The 19,108-nt window shown below is 40.5% G+C and overlaps 1 protein-coding gene across 3 annotated transcripts in view; it reads right to left on the bottom strand.

The window, feature by feature from the left end:
- Positions 1-19,108, bottom strand: part of MCPH1 (microcephalin 1) — a 270,061-nt gene that overhangs the window by 193,714 nt on the left and 57,239 nt on the right. For 2 of the 3 annotated variants that reach the window (XM_039219166.1, XM_039219168.1), the window contains exon 10: positions 16,481-16,590. In XM_039219166.1, coding sequence (XP_039075097.1) covers positions 16,481-16,590 — 110 coding nt within the window. Of the gene's footprint in view, positions 1-14,367; positions 14,779-16,480; positions 16,591-19,108 lie in introns of those variants that run through there. The other variant, XM_039219167.1, reaches the window with a different exon arrangement.

Here is a 19,108-nt window from a genome sequence, read left to right as displayed (position 1 = left end):
AAGTGCACTATCTGATGGCACATAGCCACGACCCCGGAATCCACTGCAAACTGTAAAAGTGCATTCACTAAATATCAAAGTCTCTGCTAGGGCAGCGAAGCACTGACGCGGGAGCCTCTCCGAGACATGCTATTAGAGAAGATAATCCGTTTTCAACCTGAAGGGGCCCAAAGAGCCCATTTTCTTTATTCAAGAGGGCTTCTAGGTCTCTCCAGCTCTCTTCTCCCCTGCCCCTGGACAGCCTGTCCAAACTGCTCCTCAGCCCTCTCTTGGTCCCCTCCTGTACCGGTACCTTCTCCCTTCTCCCCGCTGCAAGCTTCCTTCCGTAGACAAGTCAGACAAGGAGCTACAACTCCAAATCTACTGCCTCCAGGGCAAAGGCGCCAGAGCTCTCGGAAACCTTCTTTCTAGCACCTCCATGTGACAGTAAAATTGGTGAATCCATCTAAAAAGAGGGCATAGCGTCCAACAAGCTCTTGGATGTAACACTGAACACGTTACACACAGCTGACATAGGTCCACTGGGAGATCTCAGTTATGTGCAGATGCTTCTAAGGATAGCAGGAAAAAAAGGGAAAAAAAAGCAAAGTATTTGTTGGGAATTCTGAGGAAACAAATCACCAAAATGCAAATCACGGACTGTAAAAACCCATGCTTTGTGCTCCCTGGGTTAGGTGACAGGGGATGATTCACACTAATAGCCCCATCTAACAGAGGTTCTCACCTGGGCGGTGGGCCATCATTTCAGAACCACGTGGGGAGCTTTTAAAACATATGCCAAGGGGTGCCTGTGGGGGCTCAGTCAGTTAAGCGTCTGACTTGAGCTCAGGTCATGCTCTCACAGCTGGTGGGTTTGAACCCTGCGTCAGGCTCTGTGCTGACAGCTCGGAGTCTCGAGCCTGCTTCAGATTCTGTGTCTCCCTCACTCCATCCCTCCCCTGCTCATGCTCGCTCTCTCTCTCTCTCTCTCTCAAAAATAAACAATAAACAAATAAATAAATAGAATGCCCAAATCTCCTTCCCCCTGTACCCAGAGATCCTGCTTTGGCCCAGGCATGACTGAGGTCAATATACCCAGCAAGAGACATTGTTTGGAACATCCTGGAACTTGGAGGCCATTTTCATTAAACACATATTATGGTCTCAGGGGGGCAGGGATAGGAAAGCAAGCTAGCAGAGGGGCAGAGACCCAGTCTACTTTGAGTTATAGCATCAACACTTGGCCATAACTGTCACCCACATTTGTGCTGGAAAAACTAGTTAACATTTAATAAGTGCCTCTACATATCAGATATCATCTGCGTATTTCAATACATTTAATTAGAATAAGACATTTGAGATTGACTCTGTTCTTATACCTGTTTTGTGTATGAGGAAGCATAGGCACAGAAATGTTAAGTAACTAATTTCACACGACAGAACCAATATGGAACGGGGCTGGGATTTGAACGCAGGGAGTCTGGCTCAGGAATCCACACTTTTAGCAAAAATGTAGGACAGTACAAAACCTTCCTGCTTTCATTGATAAAGACCATCTTACAAGTTTAGGAAGACTATTCAAAAACAGATGAGGCATGTCGTGACGCTTATGATACTGTGTGATGGCTAAAGGCACCAGAAATGGTGTAACATGTTTACTCAAAAAGAAGGGGTTGGGGTCCTTGGGTGGTTTAGTTAGTTGATCGTTCAGCTCTAGATTTTGCCTCAGGTCATGATCCCAGGGTTGTGGGACTGAGCCCCGTGTCCGGCTCCACGCTGCGCATGGAGCCTGCTTGGGATTCTCTCTCTCCCTCCCTCTCTTTACCCCCTCCTTCAGCTCATTCACACTTGCTCTCTCTAAAATAAAAAGCAGAACGAAAATGAAGGCAACCCTTATTTACTCAGCAAATACTTACTGAACACCTATTTTGTGTGTGATACTGAGTATTAAGAGATGAATAGGACATAGTCTATTCTATTATTGGAACATATACAAGCTATTATTCATCATCTGTTCTCTATTTAAGAAACTTGTAGAAATTAAAGCATTTAATCTGGTGTGTAGCATCTTCTTCCTCCTCCTCCTCCTCCTCCTCTTCTTCCTCTAATTCTTCTCCCTCTCCTTCTCCTTCTACCGCTGTCAACGTAAGTATGCTTGTATAACATGAGGTATTTGGGCCCCCATTTCCGTCTAAGCCTCCAAACTTAGGAAGGCCAGCTGTAACCTTTTCTGTGCTTTGACCCACAGCTTGCCCTCTCGTGGGGAGAGGTAGCTCTGAAAGGTTTTAAAACACAGCCACTTGTGAAAAGCCATCCAGTTGATGACTTACCTTACTTAAAGGAAACATTTTGTGGGGCGCCTGTATGGCTCAGTCTCTTACGTGTCCAACTCCTGATTCAGACTCAGGTCAGGATCTCACAGTTTGTGAGATCAAGCCCCACATTGGGCTCTGTGCTGACAGTGTGGAACCTGCTTGGGATATTCTCTCTCTCTCTCTCAAAATAAATAAATATTTAAAAAACAAGAAACATTTTTCTGGGGATAATAATCAATATTTTGAACGACAAGAAAAATGATAGAAGTAGTCATTCTGTCAAATAGCTGATGTTTGCTTGTTTGCTTGTATCTTGTCAGCTTTATGGGTTATTCACAATAGGGAGATTGTTCTGAGCTACTCATTCTACCATTCCTGAAAATAATGGGTAGACTTGGGGCACCTGGGTGGCTCAGTCGGTTAAGCGTCCGACTTCAGCTCAGGTCATGAACTCATGGTTCGTGGGTTTGAGCCCTGCGTCGGGCTCTGTGGTGATAGTTAGCTCAGAGCTTGGAGCCCGTTTTGGTTTCTGTACCTCTCTCTTTCTCTGACCTTCCCCTGCTCATGCTGTCTCTCTTGCTTTCTCTTTCAGAAATAAATAAAACATTAAAAATTTTTTAAAAATAAAAAAGAAAGAAAATAATGGGTAAATTCTAACAGCCATTAAAAACAACATCTGGAAAACAGTGTGGAGGTTCCTCAAAACATTAACAATAGAACTCCCCTAGGACCCAGCAATTGCACTGCTAGGAATTTACCCAAGGGATCCAGGAGTGCTGATGCATAGGGGCACGTGGACCCCAATGTTCATAGCAGCACTCTCAACAATAGCCAAAACATGGAAAGAGCCCAAGTGTCCATCAACAGACAAACGATCAAGAAGATGTGGTTTATCTATACCATGGAATACTACATGGCAATGAGAAAGAATGAAATCTGGCCATGTGTAGCAACATGGATGGAACTTGAGGGTGTTATGCTGAGCAAAATAAGTAAGGCAGAGAAGGACAGACACCATATGTTTGCACATAAAGGTGGATTAGGAGGAACTTAACAGAGGACCATGGAGGAGAAGGGGAAAAATAGTTGGAGGAGAGGGAGGGAGGCAAACCATGAGAGACTCTTGAATGCTGAGGACAAACTGAGGGCTTATGGGGGTGGGGGAGAGGAGAAAGGGAGTGATAGGCATGGAGGAGGGCACTTGTTGGGATGAGCACTGGGTGTTATATGGAAACCAACTTGACAATAAACCATTTGATAAAAAAAATTTTTTAATTAAAAAAATAAAACAAAAACAACAAAAACCCTATTCTAAGTAGAAACAGTTTATCCTAGTAGTCAGAATAAACAAAAAAGCTTTGAAGAAAAAAATGTCATATATGTTTACCATAGTACTAGCATTCATGTTCTTCAGACTCTTATGTCCTGAGAATACTAAACAAGCAACAGAGAAAACAGGTTAAGATTGGTCTTAGCATGTTATTTTTCTCTCATCTCTTCAGATGGAGAAATACATCTCCTTGTCAATAACCTACATAGTGTAAGATTATAGAGGTAATAAAATTGCTTAAATGGATTCTCAAAATAAAAAAAGTTTCAACAAATGTATAAACATATACTTAAAGTAATAAATCTATAAATGATAGTAGTTTCCCACTGATTTACAAAGTGATGTCTCCCACTAAAAACGGTACTAAACCAAAAACTTCCAATGAAAGTTATTGTTCTGAGATTTAGAGTTCTTTGTTGAATTCTTCTTATTTCCAGTATTTAAGAGGTGTTTTAATGTGTCTTTTGCAACCACTGACTTGAATGTTCATCTTAAAAATCCTTTCTGTTGATTTAGTCTCTCACTGCTCTTTTCTCAGAATAGGATTTATCCTGTCTCTACTTAGAATACGTTTTTTGTTGTTTGTTGTTTTTGTTTTTAGTGGCTATTAAAATTCACTCACTTTCAGGAATCGTAGACTGAATAGTTCAGAACCATTTGCCCACTGTGAATAATCAGTAAAGCTGACAAAATAGGTGCAAACAGGCAAACATCAGCTATTTGAAAACACAGCTGAGCTGATAAGACAGTGAATTACAGGAAGAGACACCTTCAGAGGTGAACCAGTGTCCAAAGGCCATTTTCCCCTGGGGACAGTTGGCCTCACTCTCCATTCCCAGTAAGAAGATCAATCAAAAATAACCAGGCACATTAGAAGAACACAAGACTGAAAACAAAGAAAAACAACAAAGAAACTAAATGGAGCCAGAAAATGGAGTTATCTGGTAGAGACTTCAAAATAAATATGTTTATAATGCTCAAAGAAATAAAAGATTAATAATTTTGGCAGAGAACTCGAAAAGTTAAAAAATACCCCAAGAGAATTACATGACTGAAAAATACAATAAATGTAATTTAAAAACTCAATATACAGGTTTACCATCAGAACAGACATAGAGAGGAAAAAGTGAAATGGAAAAGAAACCAATAGACAATATCCAGAATGAAATCAGGAGATACACAAGGATAGATATACAGAAAAGTCACGAGGCATGGGGCATAAAAGGAAAACGTAACCCATGTAGCCGAATTCCTAGAAGTGGAGGAAAGAAAAATAAGAATTCTCCTAAGCAGATCAAAGCCATGAAGTCCTGGAACCCTATAGCAGGCCAACAACTAAAAACACTCAGGCACATTAATCGCAGCAAAACTACCAAAAATGAAAGGTGAGAAAAATCTCCGAACACCTGCGAGCTGACGTCAGCACCTGTTTCTGGACGCACCAGCACCTGCTCCCAGGCCACACACTCTGCCAGGGTGATGACCCCAGGCACGGGCTCCATGCCCTCCCCACTCACACCATTCTATTACACAGAATCCACGGTGACAGCTCCGATCAGGCCTGCTCTGCTGGGCTGCGCGGGTAAGATAGTGCTGCCTGTTTGTGGCACTTCATGGTCAAGATTTAAAAAAAGATCATTAGTGTCAGGAGACACATATGTTCAAACCATCTTCGTGACTACAGACACAAGCATGAGGGCTGGTTCCTGCTTGAGAACATAAAAATGCCGATTCTAGCCTCGAGATATCAGCGTTCTCCATTTCAGTCATGAGATGATGAAATGTATTTCCTGTAAACTTGTTTTTTCAATATTAAAATTAAATTATATTATTTAAGAAATTACAATATTTTTACTTGATGGGATCTTAAACTTATATATAAAACCATGATTCTTAAATAGTCTCAAATTCCAGTTTAACACAGGTTGTCTTGAAATATAATAAGGACGGGACACCTGGGTGGCGCAGTGGGTTAAGCATCTAATTCTTGATCTCGGCGCAGGTCATGATCTCACAGTTTGTGAGTTCAAGCCCCACATGGTGCTCTGTGCTGATGGTGCAAAGCCTGCTTGGGATTCTGTCTCTGCCTCTCTCTGCCCCTCCCTTGCTTGTGTTCTTTCTCTCAAAATAAAATAAACTTAATAATAATAAAAAAGAAATAAGAAAAAAAAAGCAGAAACAACCTTGGTTTAGTGTAAACAAAAGGGGAATCACTGAGATAATATCATGACGCTCAAGATTAACATTACATAAATGAGAAACTTTAATCTTATTCACCAATACAACCCCTCTACTGTTCTAGAGTATACTTTTAACATCAGGCAACTAAATTTAGTGCTTTTGTTGACTCATTACAACATAAGATATCAATATAAACTCCTCTCCCCACACACAGAGATCTCAAAGTATCAGGAAACTGTACCTTTAAAATCTAAAATGGCATTTCAAGAACTCTCTTTGTTTTAACCTGCACAATGATAGAGCATGACCATTTATCTCTCTATACTATTATCTAAATTGCACTCTTCAACACTTAGCTCATATACAAACAAACCAGTATTTTAAGTTTATGTCTTTGAACAATGAAATTAGTTTATCTGAGAACTGTTTAGAAACAAACAAAACTGGTTCCAGCATATGTTATCCGCATCAACTACCCTAGACAAAGTCCGTATGGCACAAAAGTAGTTTCCAAACTTTGCTTCACATTAGAATCACCTGAGGACTTTTAAAAGCCCTGGTGCCCAGGGTGCATCCCTGTGAAGGACATCAGAATGCCTGGGGGTGTGCGCTAGGCTCCTGGGACACACCGATCCCCAGGCGAAGACAGGAAAAGAGGCAGCACAGGTCCCTGGCTCACGGGAGGAAAGGCTGTGTGGTAAGCAGGGATGCAGGAAGACGGTCACGTCAGACACAGCACATCTAGGCTCTCACCCCTGCTGCTACTGGCAAGACAGGGCAGCTACAGAGAAGTCTCCTCCTCTCCATGTGCTGGCTTGTTCCCTGTGAGGAAGGGGAATGGCCTGGCCTGGTGGCTGTCTCAAGCTGGTCGGCCGCTCACTGCTGCAGCAGAAACATCACCTGGGAAGTACTCACTCGGAGGGTCTCAGGTAGAATGAGGGAATGTGCACTTTTACAAAGTCCTCCTCGTGATTCTTCCATACAGAACCAGAAGTGGTCAATCCCTTTCAGTCCTAACATTGCACTGTTCTAAATCATGAAGGCAGAATGTCTTCAAACACATTTAGAAGGAAAGGGAGAGAGGCAAACCATGAGAGACTCTTGAATGCTGACAAAAACTGAGGACTGATGGATGTGAGGGGGGGGTATGGGCATGGAGGAGGGCACTTCTGGGGATGAGCACTAGATGTTATGTGGAAACTAATTTGACAATAAACTATTTGTAAAAAAAAAAAAAAAAAAAAAAAAGGGGGGGGCGCCTGGGTGGCTTAGTCGGTTAAGCGTCCGACTTTCGCTTAGGTCATGATCTCGCGGTTCGTGGGTTCGAGCCCCGCGTCGGGCTCTGTGCTGACTGCTAGCTCAGAGCCTGGAGCCTGTTTCAGTCTGTGACTCTCTCTCTCTCTGACCCTCCCCTGCTTACGCTGTCTCTCTCTCTCTCTCCTAGAAATAAATAAAACATTTAAAAAAAAAAAAAGAAGAAGAAGACTTACAGGCTTCAATCCAAGACCGTGTCATAGGAAGAGCCTGACGTCACCACAACTACAGATATACCAACCTACACCGATTTACAGAGCAATTCCTCCTGAAGAGCTGAGGGCTGACTGAACAACTTCTACACAAGGAAACACAGAGAGACCATAGAGATAGAGAGAGAGAGATGGAAACACAGTAACAAAAGGAACCCTCACCCCCAACATACTGAAGGACTGTGAGCATATCTGACCGCCCTGGGGCAGAGGAAGTAACAGGACAACCACTGTATACAGGATCCAGCCCCAGACCACTGTCAAACAGCAGGGGAGCTGCTGGAACTCTCTCCAAGTTGGAGGAGCGAATCCCACTGTTTCCTCCATCCACTTTGATAATGTGGACAAGAGCAGGGTCCAGACACCACAGCCGGCCTGCTGCTTGGGCAAGACCAGGGCCCTATCCATGAGAGCCCTGGACACCCACACCCTGGGGCACAGACAAAAGACTGAGGTTTAAAACAACTAAAACACAAAGGCACTGGCTCAATGACTTCACCAAATAGCGGGGGGAGCAGCTGGAGTTCTCTTTTTTCTCCCCTCTCCACCGTGACAGCACAGATGGGAGCACGGTCCAGTGTCCTAGCCAGCCTACCACCTCAGTCGGCCCCAGGCCCCTAACCCACAGCAGGGCCAAGCTGTCCCACCAGGGTGGCCCCAGCGCAGCACACACGGAGACATCCCTAGTCAGCACTCACGACAGCTCCAGCCATCTCACCACGGTGATACAGGCACAAAGCACCAGGGACACTCCAGGCCTGTACGCTAGCTCCAGATGACTTGCTAGGGCACCTGTGGCACAGAAAACTCTGGGCAACCCCAGCCCACATCCGCCTCAGCCCCAGCCACCCTACTAGGGCACTGCCTGTGCTGAGCACCCTGGTACACCTTGCCATGCACCCACTTCAGTATCAGCTGTCCTAGAAGGGTGTTCTGTGTGCAGACATTCCTGGGACAGTCCTGGCCACACCCACTGTAGCTCTGGCCATCCAACTAGGCCAGCCCCAAGCACAGAGTGCCCTGAGACCCCCAGTCCATGCCAGCCACAGCTCCAACCAGCCAGCCAAAGTCACCAGGCACATATAGCCTACACAGTGACAACCCAACACTAGACCACTCCTTCAAGTTTAGAAGCACCTCTCCTACCTAATTCATGGAAACAAACATAGAAACTCATGCAAAATGGGGAGACAGAGGAACTGACTCCAAACAAAAGAATTAAGAAAAAACTCAGAAAAAGAACTAAATGAAATAGAGATTACCAGTCTACCTGATAAAGAGTTGAAAGTAATGGTCATAAAGATGTTTACCAGAATAGAGAGAAGAATGGATGAACTTATCAGAAACTTCAACAAGGAGATAGCAAACATCAAATAGAGCAAAAAAGAGTTGAAGAATACAATAACCAAAATAAACAATACACTAGAGAGCATCAACAGCAGATTAGAGGATGCTCTAACTAGAAGAACATATCAGTGATCAGCAAGACTGGGAAATGGAAAACTTCCAAGCTCAACAGCAAAAAGAAAATAATAAATAAAAAATAAGGGCAGGTTCAAGGATCTCCTGGACAATCTTAATCAAACACTTTGCAAGGCAGGGATCCCAGAGGGGGAGAGAGGGGGAGAGAGAGGGAGAGAGGGAGAGAGGGAGAGAGGGAGAGAGGGAGAGAGGGAGAGAGGGAGAGAGAGAAAAGGGGGAAAGATACTTGAAGAAATAACTGAAAACTTCCCTAAGCAAGGGAAGAAAACAGACATAAAGTTCAGGAAACAGAGTTCATCCTGTGAAGATGAACCCAAGGAAGTCCGCACCATGGCAATAATTAAATGCCAAAGATTAAAGATAAAGATAATTTTAAAACCAACAAAAGAGAAGCAGCTAGTAACATACAAGGGAAACCCCATAAAGCTATCAGCTAATTTTTCAGCAGAAAATCTGCAGGCCAAAAGAAATAGCATGAAATATTTGAAGCACTCAACGGGAAAGACGTACAATGAAAAATGCTCTACCCGGCAAGGTTAACATTCAGAATTGAAGAATAGATAAAGAGTTTCCCAGACAATTAAAAGTTAAAGGAGCTCACCACCACTAAACTGGCCTTACAGAAAATGTTAAAAGGACTTCTTTAAATGGAAAAGGAAAGGCCATAATTAGAAGAAAGTTAGGAAAGGAAAAAATTTCCTGAGTAAAAGCAAACACACAGTAAAGGTAATCACTTATAAAGCTAGCATGAAGATTAAAAGATATAAGTAGTGAAATCAATGATCTAGAAAATTGGTTAAGGAGACTCACAAAATAAAAAGATATAAAAATATGATAACATATACATGAAACATGGAGAATAGGAGTAAATATAAAGTTCTCTTAGAAAGTGGTCAAAACTAAGTAATCATTAACTTAATATAGACTGCTATATACTTAGAATGTTTTATATGAACTTCATGGTAACCATAAACCAAAAACCTATAATAGAGACACAAAAAATAAAGACAGTAAAGCATAACACTGAAGTAAGTCATCAATCACAAGAGAGCAAGAGAAGAAGGGAACAGAGAAAATCTACAACAAAAACTAGAAGACAATAAACAAAATGGCAATTAGCATATAACTACCACTAATTAAGTGTAAGTGGTCTAAATGCTCCCAACAAAAACCATAGAGTGACAGAATGTATTAAAAAAACAAGACCCTCCTATCTTCTACCTACAAGAGACTCACTTCAGTCCTAAAGACATACATAGACAGAAAGTGAAAGGATGGAAAAAGACGCCCCATACAAATGGAAATGGACAAAAAAAATCCCACAAAACGCCAGGGTACTAATACTTATATCATACAAAACAGACTTTAAAACAAAGACTGTAACAAGAGACAAAGAAGTGAATTACATAATGATAAAGGGAACAACCCAACAAGAAAATATAACAAGTGTAAATATCTATACACCCAATATAGGAGCACCTAAATACATAAACAAATATTAACAGACTAAAGGGACAAAGAGTCTGTAATATAATAATAGCAAGGACGTTAACACCCCACTTTTATCAATGGATAGATCATCTAGGCAGAAAATCAATGACAAAACTTAGACCAGATGGTCTTAAACTATACAGAGCGTTCTATCCAGAAGCAATAGAATATACATTCTTTTTAAATGCACATGGCCTATTCTCCAAGAAAGATCATGTTAGGCCATGAAAAAGTTTCAATAAATTTAAGATGACTAAATCATACCATGCATCTTTTCTGACCACAATGGTATAAAACTAGAAATCAATTACAAGAAAAAAACTGGAAAAATACCACATATGTGCTACTAAACAACCAATGGGTCAAGCAAAAAATCCAAGTGGAAACTAAAAAAAAAAAAAAAAAGGAGACAAATTAAAATGAAAACACAATGGTCCAAAACTTTTGGAATGCAACAAAAGGAGTTCTAAGAGAGACATATATAGCAATACAGGCCCTCCTCAAGAAATAAGAAAAATATTAAATAAGCAATTGAAACTTACACCTAAAGGAACTAGAAAATGAACAAACACAGCTCAAAGTAAGTGCAAGGAAGAAAATAATAAAGATCTGAGCAGAAATAAATAAAATAGAAAACTAAAAATTGAAATGATTAATAAAAACAAAAGCTGGTTCTTTGAAAAAATAAACAAAAGTGAAAAAACTCTAGGAAGACTCACCAAGTAAAAAAGAGAAGAGGACCTAAATAAACAAAGTCAGAAATGCAAGAGAAGTACAACACCACAGAAACACTACGAGAAACTATGTACCAATAAACTGGACAACATAGAAGAAATGGGTAAATTTCTAAGAACATACAACCTTCCAAAACTGAATCAAGAAGAAGAAAATCTAAATAGAGCAATTACTAGTAATGAAATTAAACTGATAATCAAAAAACTCCAATAAGCTAAAGTCCAGCACCAGATGGATTCACAGGTAAATTCTACCAAAGCTTTAAAGAAGAGTTAATACCTATTCTCCTCAAACTACTCTAAAAAACAAAAGAGGAATGGAAGTTTCCAAATATATTCTATGAAGTCTGAATTACTCTCATGCCAACATAGACAAATATGCTACAGAAAAAGAAAACTATGGCCCAATATCAATGAACACAGATGCAAAAATTCTCAACAAAATATTAGCAAACCAAATTCAGTAATACATTAAAAGAATTATTCCCCATAATCGAGTGGGATTTATTCTGGGGATATAAGGATGTTTTAGTATTTGCAAATCAGTCACATGATGATAAACCACATTAACAACAACAGAAAGAACAAAATTCATATGATCATCTCAATAGATATAGAAAAAGCATTTGGCAAAAGGAACATCCATTCATGATAAAAACTCTCAAAACAGTGGGCTTAGAGGAAACACACTTCAACAGAATAAAGGCCACATAGGACAAATCCACAAATAACATCATACTCAATGGAAAGCTTCTCCTCTAAAATCAGATACAAGACAAGGATGTCCACGCTCATTACTTTTATTTAACACAGTACTGGAAGTCTTTGACACAGTAATCAGACAAGAAAAAGAAATAAAAGTCATCCCAAGTAGTAAGGAAAGAAAACAAGTGTCGTCGCTTTTTGTAGATGACATGATACGATACATAGACAACCCTAAAGGGGGGTTCCTGGGTAGCTCAGTTGGTTAAGCATACACAACCCTAAAGACTCCACCAAAAAAGTTCAGATGTAATAAATGAATTCAGTAAAGCTGCAAAATACAAAATTAATGCACAAAAATCAGTTTCATTTCTATATACTAATTAAAAAGAATCAGAAAGAAAAATTAAGAAAACAATCCCATTTATAACTGCACCAAAAAGAATACTATACCTAGGAATAAACTCAGCCAAGGAGGTGAAAGACCTGTACTCCAAAATCTATAAAACACTGAAGAAAGAAAGTGAAGATGGGGCACCTGGGTGGCTCAGTCAGTTGAGCATCTGATTTCTGCTCAGGTTATGATCTCATAGCTCATGAGTTCAGCTCCATGTTGGGCTCTGTACTGACAGCTCAGAGATTCTGTGTCTGTCTCTCTCTGCCCCTCCTCTGCTTGCACTTCATCTCTCTCTTTCAAAAATAAATAAACATTAAGATATTTTAAAAAAAGAAACTGAAGACACAAGCAAATAGAAAAATATACCATGCTCATGGATTGATAGAATATTGTTAAAATGCCCATAGTACCCAAAGCAATATACAGATACAGTGAAATGTCTATCAAATACCAGTAGCATTTTTCACAGAACTAGAACAAATAATCCTAAAATTTGTATAGAACCAAAAAAGACCCCAAATAACAAAAGCAACCTTGAGAAAGAACAAAGTTGGAGCTATCACAATTCCAAATATCAAGGTATACTACTAAACTATAATGATTAAAACAGTATGGTACTAGTACAAAAACAGACACGTAGATCTAAAGAAAGGTTAAGAAGCCTAGATGTAAACCTAAACTTAAAAGGTCAATTAATCCACAGCAAAAGAGGAAAGAATATACAGTGAGGTAAAAACAGTATTTTCAATAAATGGTGCTGGGAAAACTGGATAGTTACATGCAAAAAATAAAAAAAGAAAGAAAGAAATTGGACCACCTTCTTACACACATACACAAAAATAAACTCAAAATGTATTAAAGACCTAAATCTAAGACCTGAAACCATATAACTCCTAGAAAAAAGCATAGGCAATAATTTCTCTGACATTTGGTCATGGCAACATTTTTTAAGATACGTCTCCTAAGGCAAGGGAAACAAAAGCAAAAATAATCTATTGAGACTGCACCAAAATAAAAAGCTTTTATGTAGCAAAGGCACTGATCAACTGAGTGAAAAGACAACTTGCTGAATGGGAGAAAATATTTCCAAATGATATATCTGAAAAGGGATTCATATCCAAACATATAAAGAACTTATACAACTCAATATCAAAAAATAGTAATAATCCAAGTTAAAAATAGAAGAGGACCTGAATAGAAATTTCTCCAAAGACGACATACAGATGGCCAACAGACACATGAAAAAATGCTGATCACTCATCATCAGGGAAATGCAAATCAAAACCACAAGGAGATATCACCTCACACCTATCAGATGGCTAGAATCAAAAAGGCAAGAAATAACAAGTATTGGCAAATGTGGGGAAAAAAGGAATCCTCTTACACTGTGGTAGTAATGCAAACTGGTAAAGCCACTCTGGAAAACAGAGTGGCTCCTCAAAAAACAGAGGTTCCTCAAAAAATTAAAAAATAGAAATACCATATGATCCAGTATTTACCCAAAAAAGCAAAACCACTAACTTGAAAAGATTCATGTGCCCTAGGTTTATTGTAGCATGATTTACAATAGCCAAATTATGGAAGCAACCCAAATGTCATTGGTAGATGAACGTATAAAGGAGATATGGTCTATGTACACACACACACACACACACACACACACACACACACGCACGCACAAAATGGTATATTACTCAGCCATAAAAAAGAATGAGATCTTGCCATTTGCAACAACATGGCTCGACCTAAAGGGTATTATGTTAAGTGAAATAAGTCAGACAAATACCATCTGATTTTAATTATACATGAAATCTAAAAATCAAAACTAAGTGAACAAACAAACAAAAGCAGAAACAGACCCATAAATACAGAAAACAAACAGGTGGCTGCCAGAGGGGAGAGCAGTGGAGATGGGCAAGATGGGTGAAGGCAGTGGAGATACAGGCTTCCCATTATGAAAGGAGTCAGTCACGGGGTTGAAAGGTGCAGTGCAGGGAACAGAAGGGATGGTAGGTAGTAGTGTTGTGTGGTGACAGCCGGTAGCTAGGTGAGCACAGCATAAGGTACCGACGTATCAAATCACTATGCCGTATACCTGGAGCTAATGCTTCAGGGAGATAAACACTGTGTGTCAACCATTCTTCAATAAAAAAAATAAAAGACCAAATATAAATTTTAAAAGTAATATAAAAAAATAAAGATTTTCAAAACAAAAGTTCAAACAAACATGAACAAGTGACAGAAGTGAATTTATTAAACTACTTTTGTTCCTGAGCCTGTGAGATGAAGGAATGCATCTATTATCCTGTACTTTGTCTTCCCTCGTGACCACTTGTTTTATTAATATCCATGACAGTGACACCACATGACATTCACCACCTGTGTGGCACTAATCCTCCGATGCACACAATAACACTGGGAGGTAAGTCACACAGGTGCTGTTCCCCCGTTTTATGGGCGCCTTCAAGCGAGAGGCTTCCTGAGAACCAAAGGGACGAAGCTCCCACCCAGGATGCATGTCTCCAACCCCGTGTTCTCCGACAGCCCCCGTTCGCGAGGTAGGGTGATCATCAGGTAGAGCCAGGCAAGGTCAGATGTCTGAAATATTAACTTCCATAGCAGGCAAATGAGGAAGCGAAACCTGTGATCAGACAGGGTGACGTATTATTATGATAATAGGTAATCAACATGTACTGGGCACTTTTTTTTTTTTTAATGCAGGCTCAATACCAAGTAAGAGATAAGTAGGTACCAAGTGAAGAGGAGTTATCTTTCCCTCACAAGAGATCCAAGGGAGGGTAGGAAGTCGGTAGCCAATATCCTAGTGTGGCCGTCTAACGTAGGGGTGTGCACAGACTGGAGGAACAGGGCATAAATACCAGTGCATGTGTCATAAGTATCAGTTGAATAAACTTCACAAGGTGCTTGCTTTTTTTCTCCTGTTCCCCAAAGACAAAGGTTAATGGCCCTGCTGCAATTAGGAGGAAGATACGAACGCAGCGAAACAAACATAAATGCAGCCACAGGGTCACCAGCTCTCTGTGAAGTCACAGTCACAGGAGGCAATGCATTGCGACAGGTAGGAAAAGCTGTAAGAGGTGCAGGACAGTCACTACAACCATAGCTCTGGGAGCCAGATGTCTGGTGTCCGTTCCACAACTCACGTGCATGTGAGACGACCCTGACAAGTTCTGTCCCCGCAAATCGACTGCTCTACCTGACATGTGGTTCCTTCCCATCTGGGAAGCCTCATTTTTTTCTGAGACAAACCAGAAAGCATCAGTAAGGAAATCAAAGTTTCTACCACTTCCTTATACCAGACTTTCATGGAATCTGTGTAATTTTAAACTTCTTTCACCGTTGCCATATAAGGAGAGCATCACTGTTTCTCTTCCTCGGTTGAATTCGCTGCTCATGTTTGGCCTGAAGATTGGGATGCCCCGTGCACCCTACAAGCTATCGCTGCTTCTTTTCAATTTGTTACTTGTTTATCAGGACTGTTCCTATCGTGTGGAAATCGGTTTCACTACAGTAGGCCTTCTTGGCCTCATATGAGGCATAAGGTAATGAGTGGCCAGCTTTAAATTGACGCCTTAGGGGCGCCTGGGTGGCACAGTCAGTTAAGCATCCGGCTTCAGCTCAGGCCATGATCACACGGTTTGTGGGTTCGAGCCCCGCGTCCGGCTCTCTGCTGACAGCTCAGAGCCTGGAGCCTGCTTCGGATTCTGTCTCTCTCTCTCTCTGACTCTCCCCTGCTCATGCTGTCTCGCTCTCTCTCAGAAATAGATAAAAAACATTAAAAAATTAAAAAATAATTTAAAAAAAGAGCAGGAATGAAGACACTTTAAGCCGTCCTGACATTATTCACATCAGCAGACAGTGTGGGGAGAAAGCTGTACAGTGAGAGCAAGAACTGGGGTCTGAAGCTGAAGCACAAGAAGGGGAACCTTCCACTTCGATGGCTTCCAATCAAACCCTGAGTAGCTCACAAACAAACAACTTCTTGGGTTCTTCACCTCCTACCTAGTGGATGTTGACTCACATTATAAAACAACTGTTGGCCCACCCCACACCCTCTGCTTGAGAGGCGCTTGTTGCCATTTTCACGAGCAAAAAAAACGCACTGGCAAAGTGGTGGCAAAGCTACTTCAACAACATTAGCTCTCTGTTCTGAATGTGACCAATGCTCTCCGTTTTATTGCCAGAGTTGTCCAACATCCATCTGTATAATTAATTAAATAAAATGCAAGCTGGGCAGACTATTTTACGTGACATTAACCCAGAGTAGAACATGATGATGTAGTAGCACTGGAAAGTTTAAAACAATATTTTCACACACCAACCTTTTGGCCTTTCCCTCTTTTCTTTGATTCCTCGTGAAGTCTGGTGAGGTCCTGACAGCCTTCCAATGAGCCACCTAACACTTCATGCCTTGCTGGTCCATTTTTAACACCTGGAACCCAAGAGGATTTGAAGATTAGTTAGAACTTCACACGGACTGAATACTAATGCAACTTAAGCAAGCTAAAAATTTGAATATTAACTTATGCACACTGGTAACACGAAAGTACTAGTCCTCTTAAATAAACACTGCATACATCTTGGTCTATAAAGGTCTATTTAGAATTTTCAGTTTATTCCATTGCAATCGCTAAGCTGAATTCACTTAACTCAAAGGTCAGAAATAATTTCGCCGTCAGGTGACTATGCACCAGTTCTACGGTATCCTATCATCCAGCAGGTAATGCAAGACGACGTATGTCCACACCTGATGCACTATTCAAACTTCAAACTTGCAGACTTTTACAAACTCAAAGAAAGTAGTTCTATATTAGAGGAAATAAGTATCCTTAGCTTTAGGGTCAGATATACTCTAGAAAACAGTCTATAGTACAGCACAAAGCTTTAGGTTTCCATCTGCAAATGATAGATGATTCTATTCCCCACAAATGTCCACCTTAGACCAGCATCTTGCCATGAAGATACATAAACCAAAAAGATAGTCATCAAGTGAAATTTGTTGCATTAGATGCCAAATAGTGTAGAAATCCTACACAATGCACAATGAAGTGTGAAATGTCTACTTGGAATTGCTACAACTTTATATGGTGTTCCTCATCTCTTTCCTCCCAATAAAGTTTGCCTACTATGTGACTTAGCTGGTATTTGGAAGAAAGACAAAGGAAAACCAGCTATCACTTCTACGGTCTCAACAGGATGATATGTATAAAAGGTGGATAGCAGTCTGGGGAACGCTCATGTCCCAGCCACAGCCAGGTGACAATGAGTCATCCCACACAACCCACCATCACCATCATCCAACTTATCAGTCATCGATGCTTGGATCAACAACGCCTGATACTCAGGGTACCCACTGGAGGCACACAAACACTGATCCTACTCTTGGGGAGCTTACAACCCAACAGACAACGGTGATGTCAAAAGCGAGTATGAGGCAAAAATAACCTACATGCCGGAAGAAATGAAAAATCATATAACATGAGAATGACTGCTTTGTGACTATTTCAAATAAAATAAAAGGCTCTAATAAAACAGATAAGGTTAATTGTGGAGGGTCCGATTTTAAAGTTTTAACCATCTTTCAAAAATGGGATTCGAGCTAAGTGAAAACAAATGCATGATGGTTAAATATTTTCTTGAATTCAAACTCATTACTGTTTTTGCAACTTGTACCCTAAAAATGTTTTAAGGTCAGGTTCTGATCCACCTTATGCTAAACCCTAATACTAAATCCCTTTTGGAGACAACACCAATCGCATGCTGACCCCACTATCTCCTCCATGATCTTCTATATTTGAGATTTATTCCACCTGTTTCCTGGCAAGCTAAAGACAGACTTTACCTGAGGAGATGGGTTAGTGGGCCACGTATTGTGCAGTTTATAGTTTGCTCTAAGATCCACCTAAGTTTCTTTTACTCATTTTGAAGGTGAGAGTATCTATCTATCTACCTACCTACCTACGTATGTATGTATCTATCTATATGTATGTAATGCTATCTAAGCATTACTTTCCAAGACACTCAACAACCACTTTTTGAGAATTTCTAATGCCTAGGGGAGGACATGGATTACATCCATGTATTTTTAAGATCTAAGATTACAAGTATTAGAATAGAATATTAACGGTATTGACCATTCATTTTTTAAAAAGTCTAAATGTTTACTCAACGCACTAGTATATAGAAATAAGAAAAGCAGAGGACTGCAGATATAATTTGAAGCCAATGCACCCTGTTGTTGCACCATGAGTAAGTCTGCTGCTTGCTAGTGTTTCTATGTCAAAAAAAGACTCTCTTACAGCCACATGCCTCAGTTCCAGCCAAGAAACACATACTGTGAAGCATTTTGTAAACAAAGATCTAAAAACATGTATCATGACCTTTTAAAACTTAAGACTGATATTGCTAATGATATATTTTCATTTTCACACATCACATAACCACAAAATGATACAAGTACAGATCTTTCTCTCCTTCAGATGGGATTACGTCCTGATAAATGAATTACAAGTTGAAAAACTTGGAAGTCGAAATGCACTTCACGCACCTAACCTACTGAACATCATAGCTTAGCCCACTCTTAGCCTAACCAGGCTCAGAACACTTTTAAGAGGCTAGAGCTAGGCAGTATGACCTAACACACAGCAAGTGATATGTTGACTCTTGCATGCAGTTTAATGAATACAGTACTGGAAGTGACAAAGAGAATGGTTGTCAGTGTGACGGTTATTGACCATCATGACTCCATGGCCACCTGGGAGCTACGCTCACAGTTCACTGCTCAGCATCACAAAGGCATGCAGAGTTCCATACTGCATATCCAAGCCGTATACCACGTACGGACAGCCCCAGGCGCAATGCAACTTCAAAGCTCTAAGTACAGTTTCTACTGAATGTGTGTTGCTTTCACACGGTATCAAAGTCAGATTATTAAGTGAATCATCATGAGT

Source organism: Hyaena hyaena, unplaced genomic scaffold, assembly GCF_003009895.1.
Source record: "Hyaena hyaena isolate Hyena2069 unplaced genomic scaffold, ASM300989v1 scaffold_796, whole genome shotgun sequence".
Lineage (NCBI taxonomy): Eukaryota > Metazoa > Chordata > Mammalia > Carnivora > Hyaenidae > Hyaena > Hyaena hyaena.
This window is presented reverse-complemented; position numbering and strand designations above follow the sequence as displayed.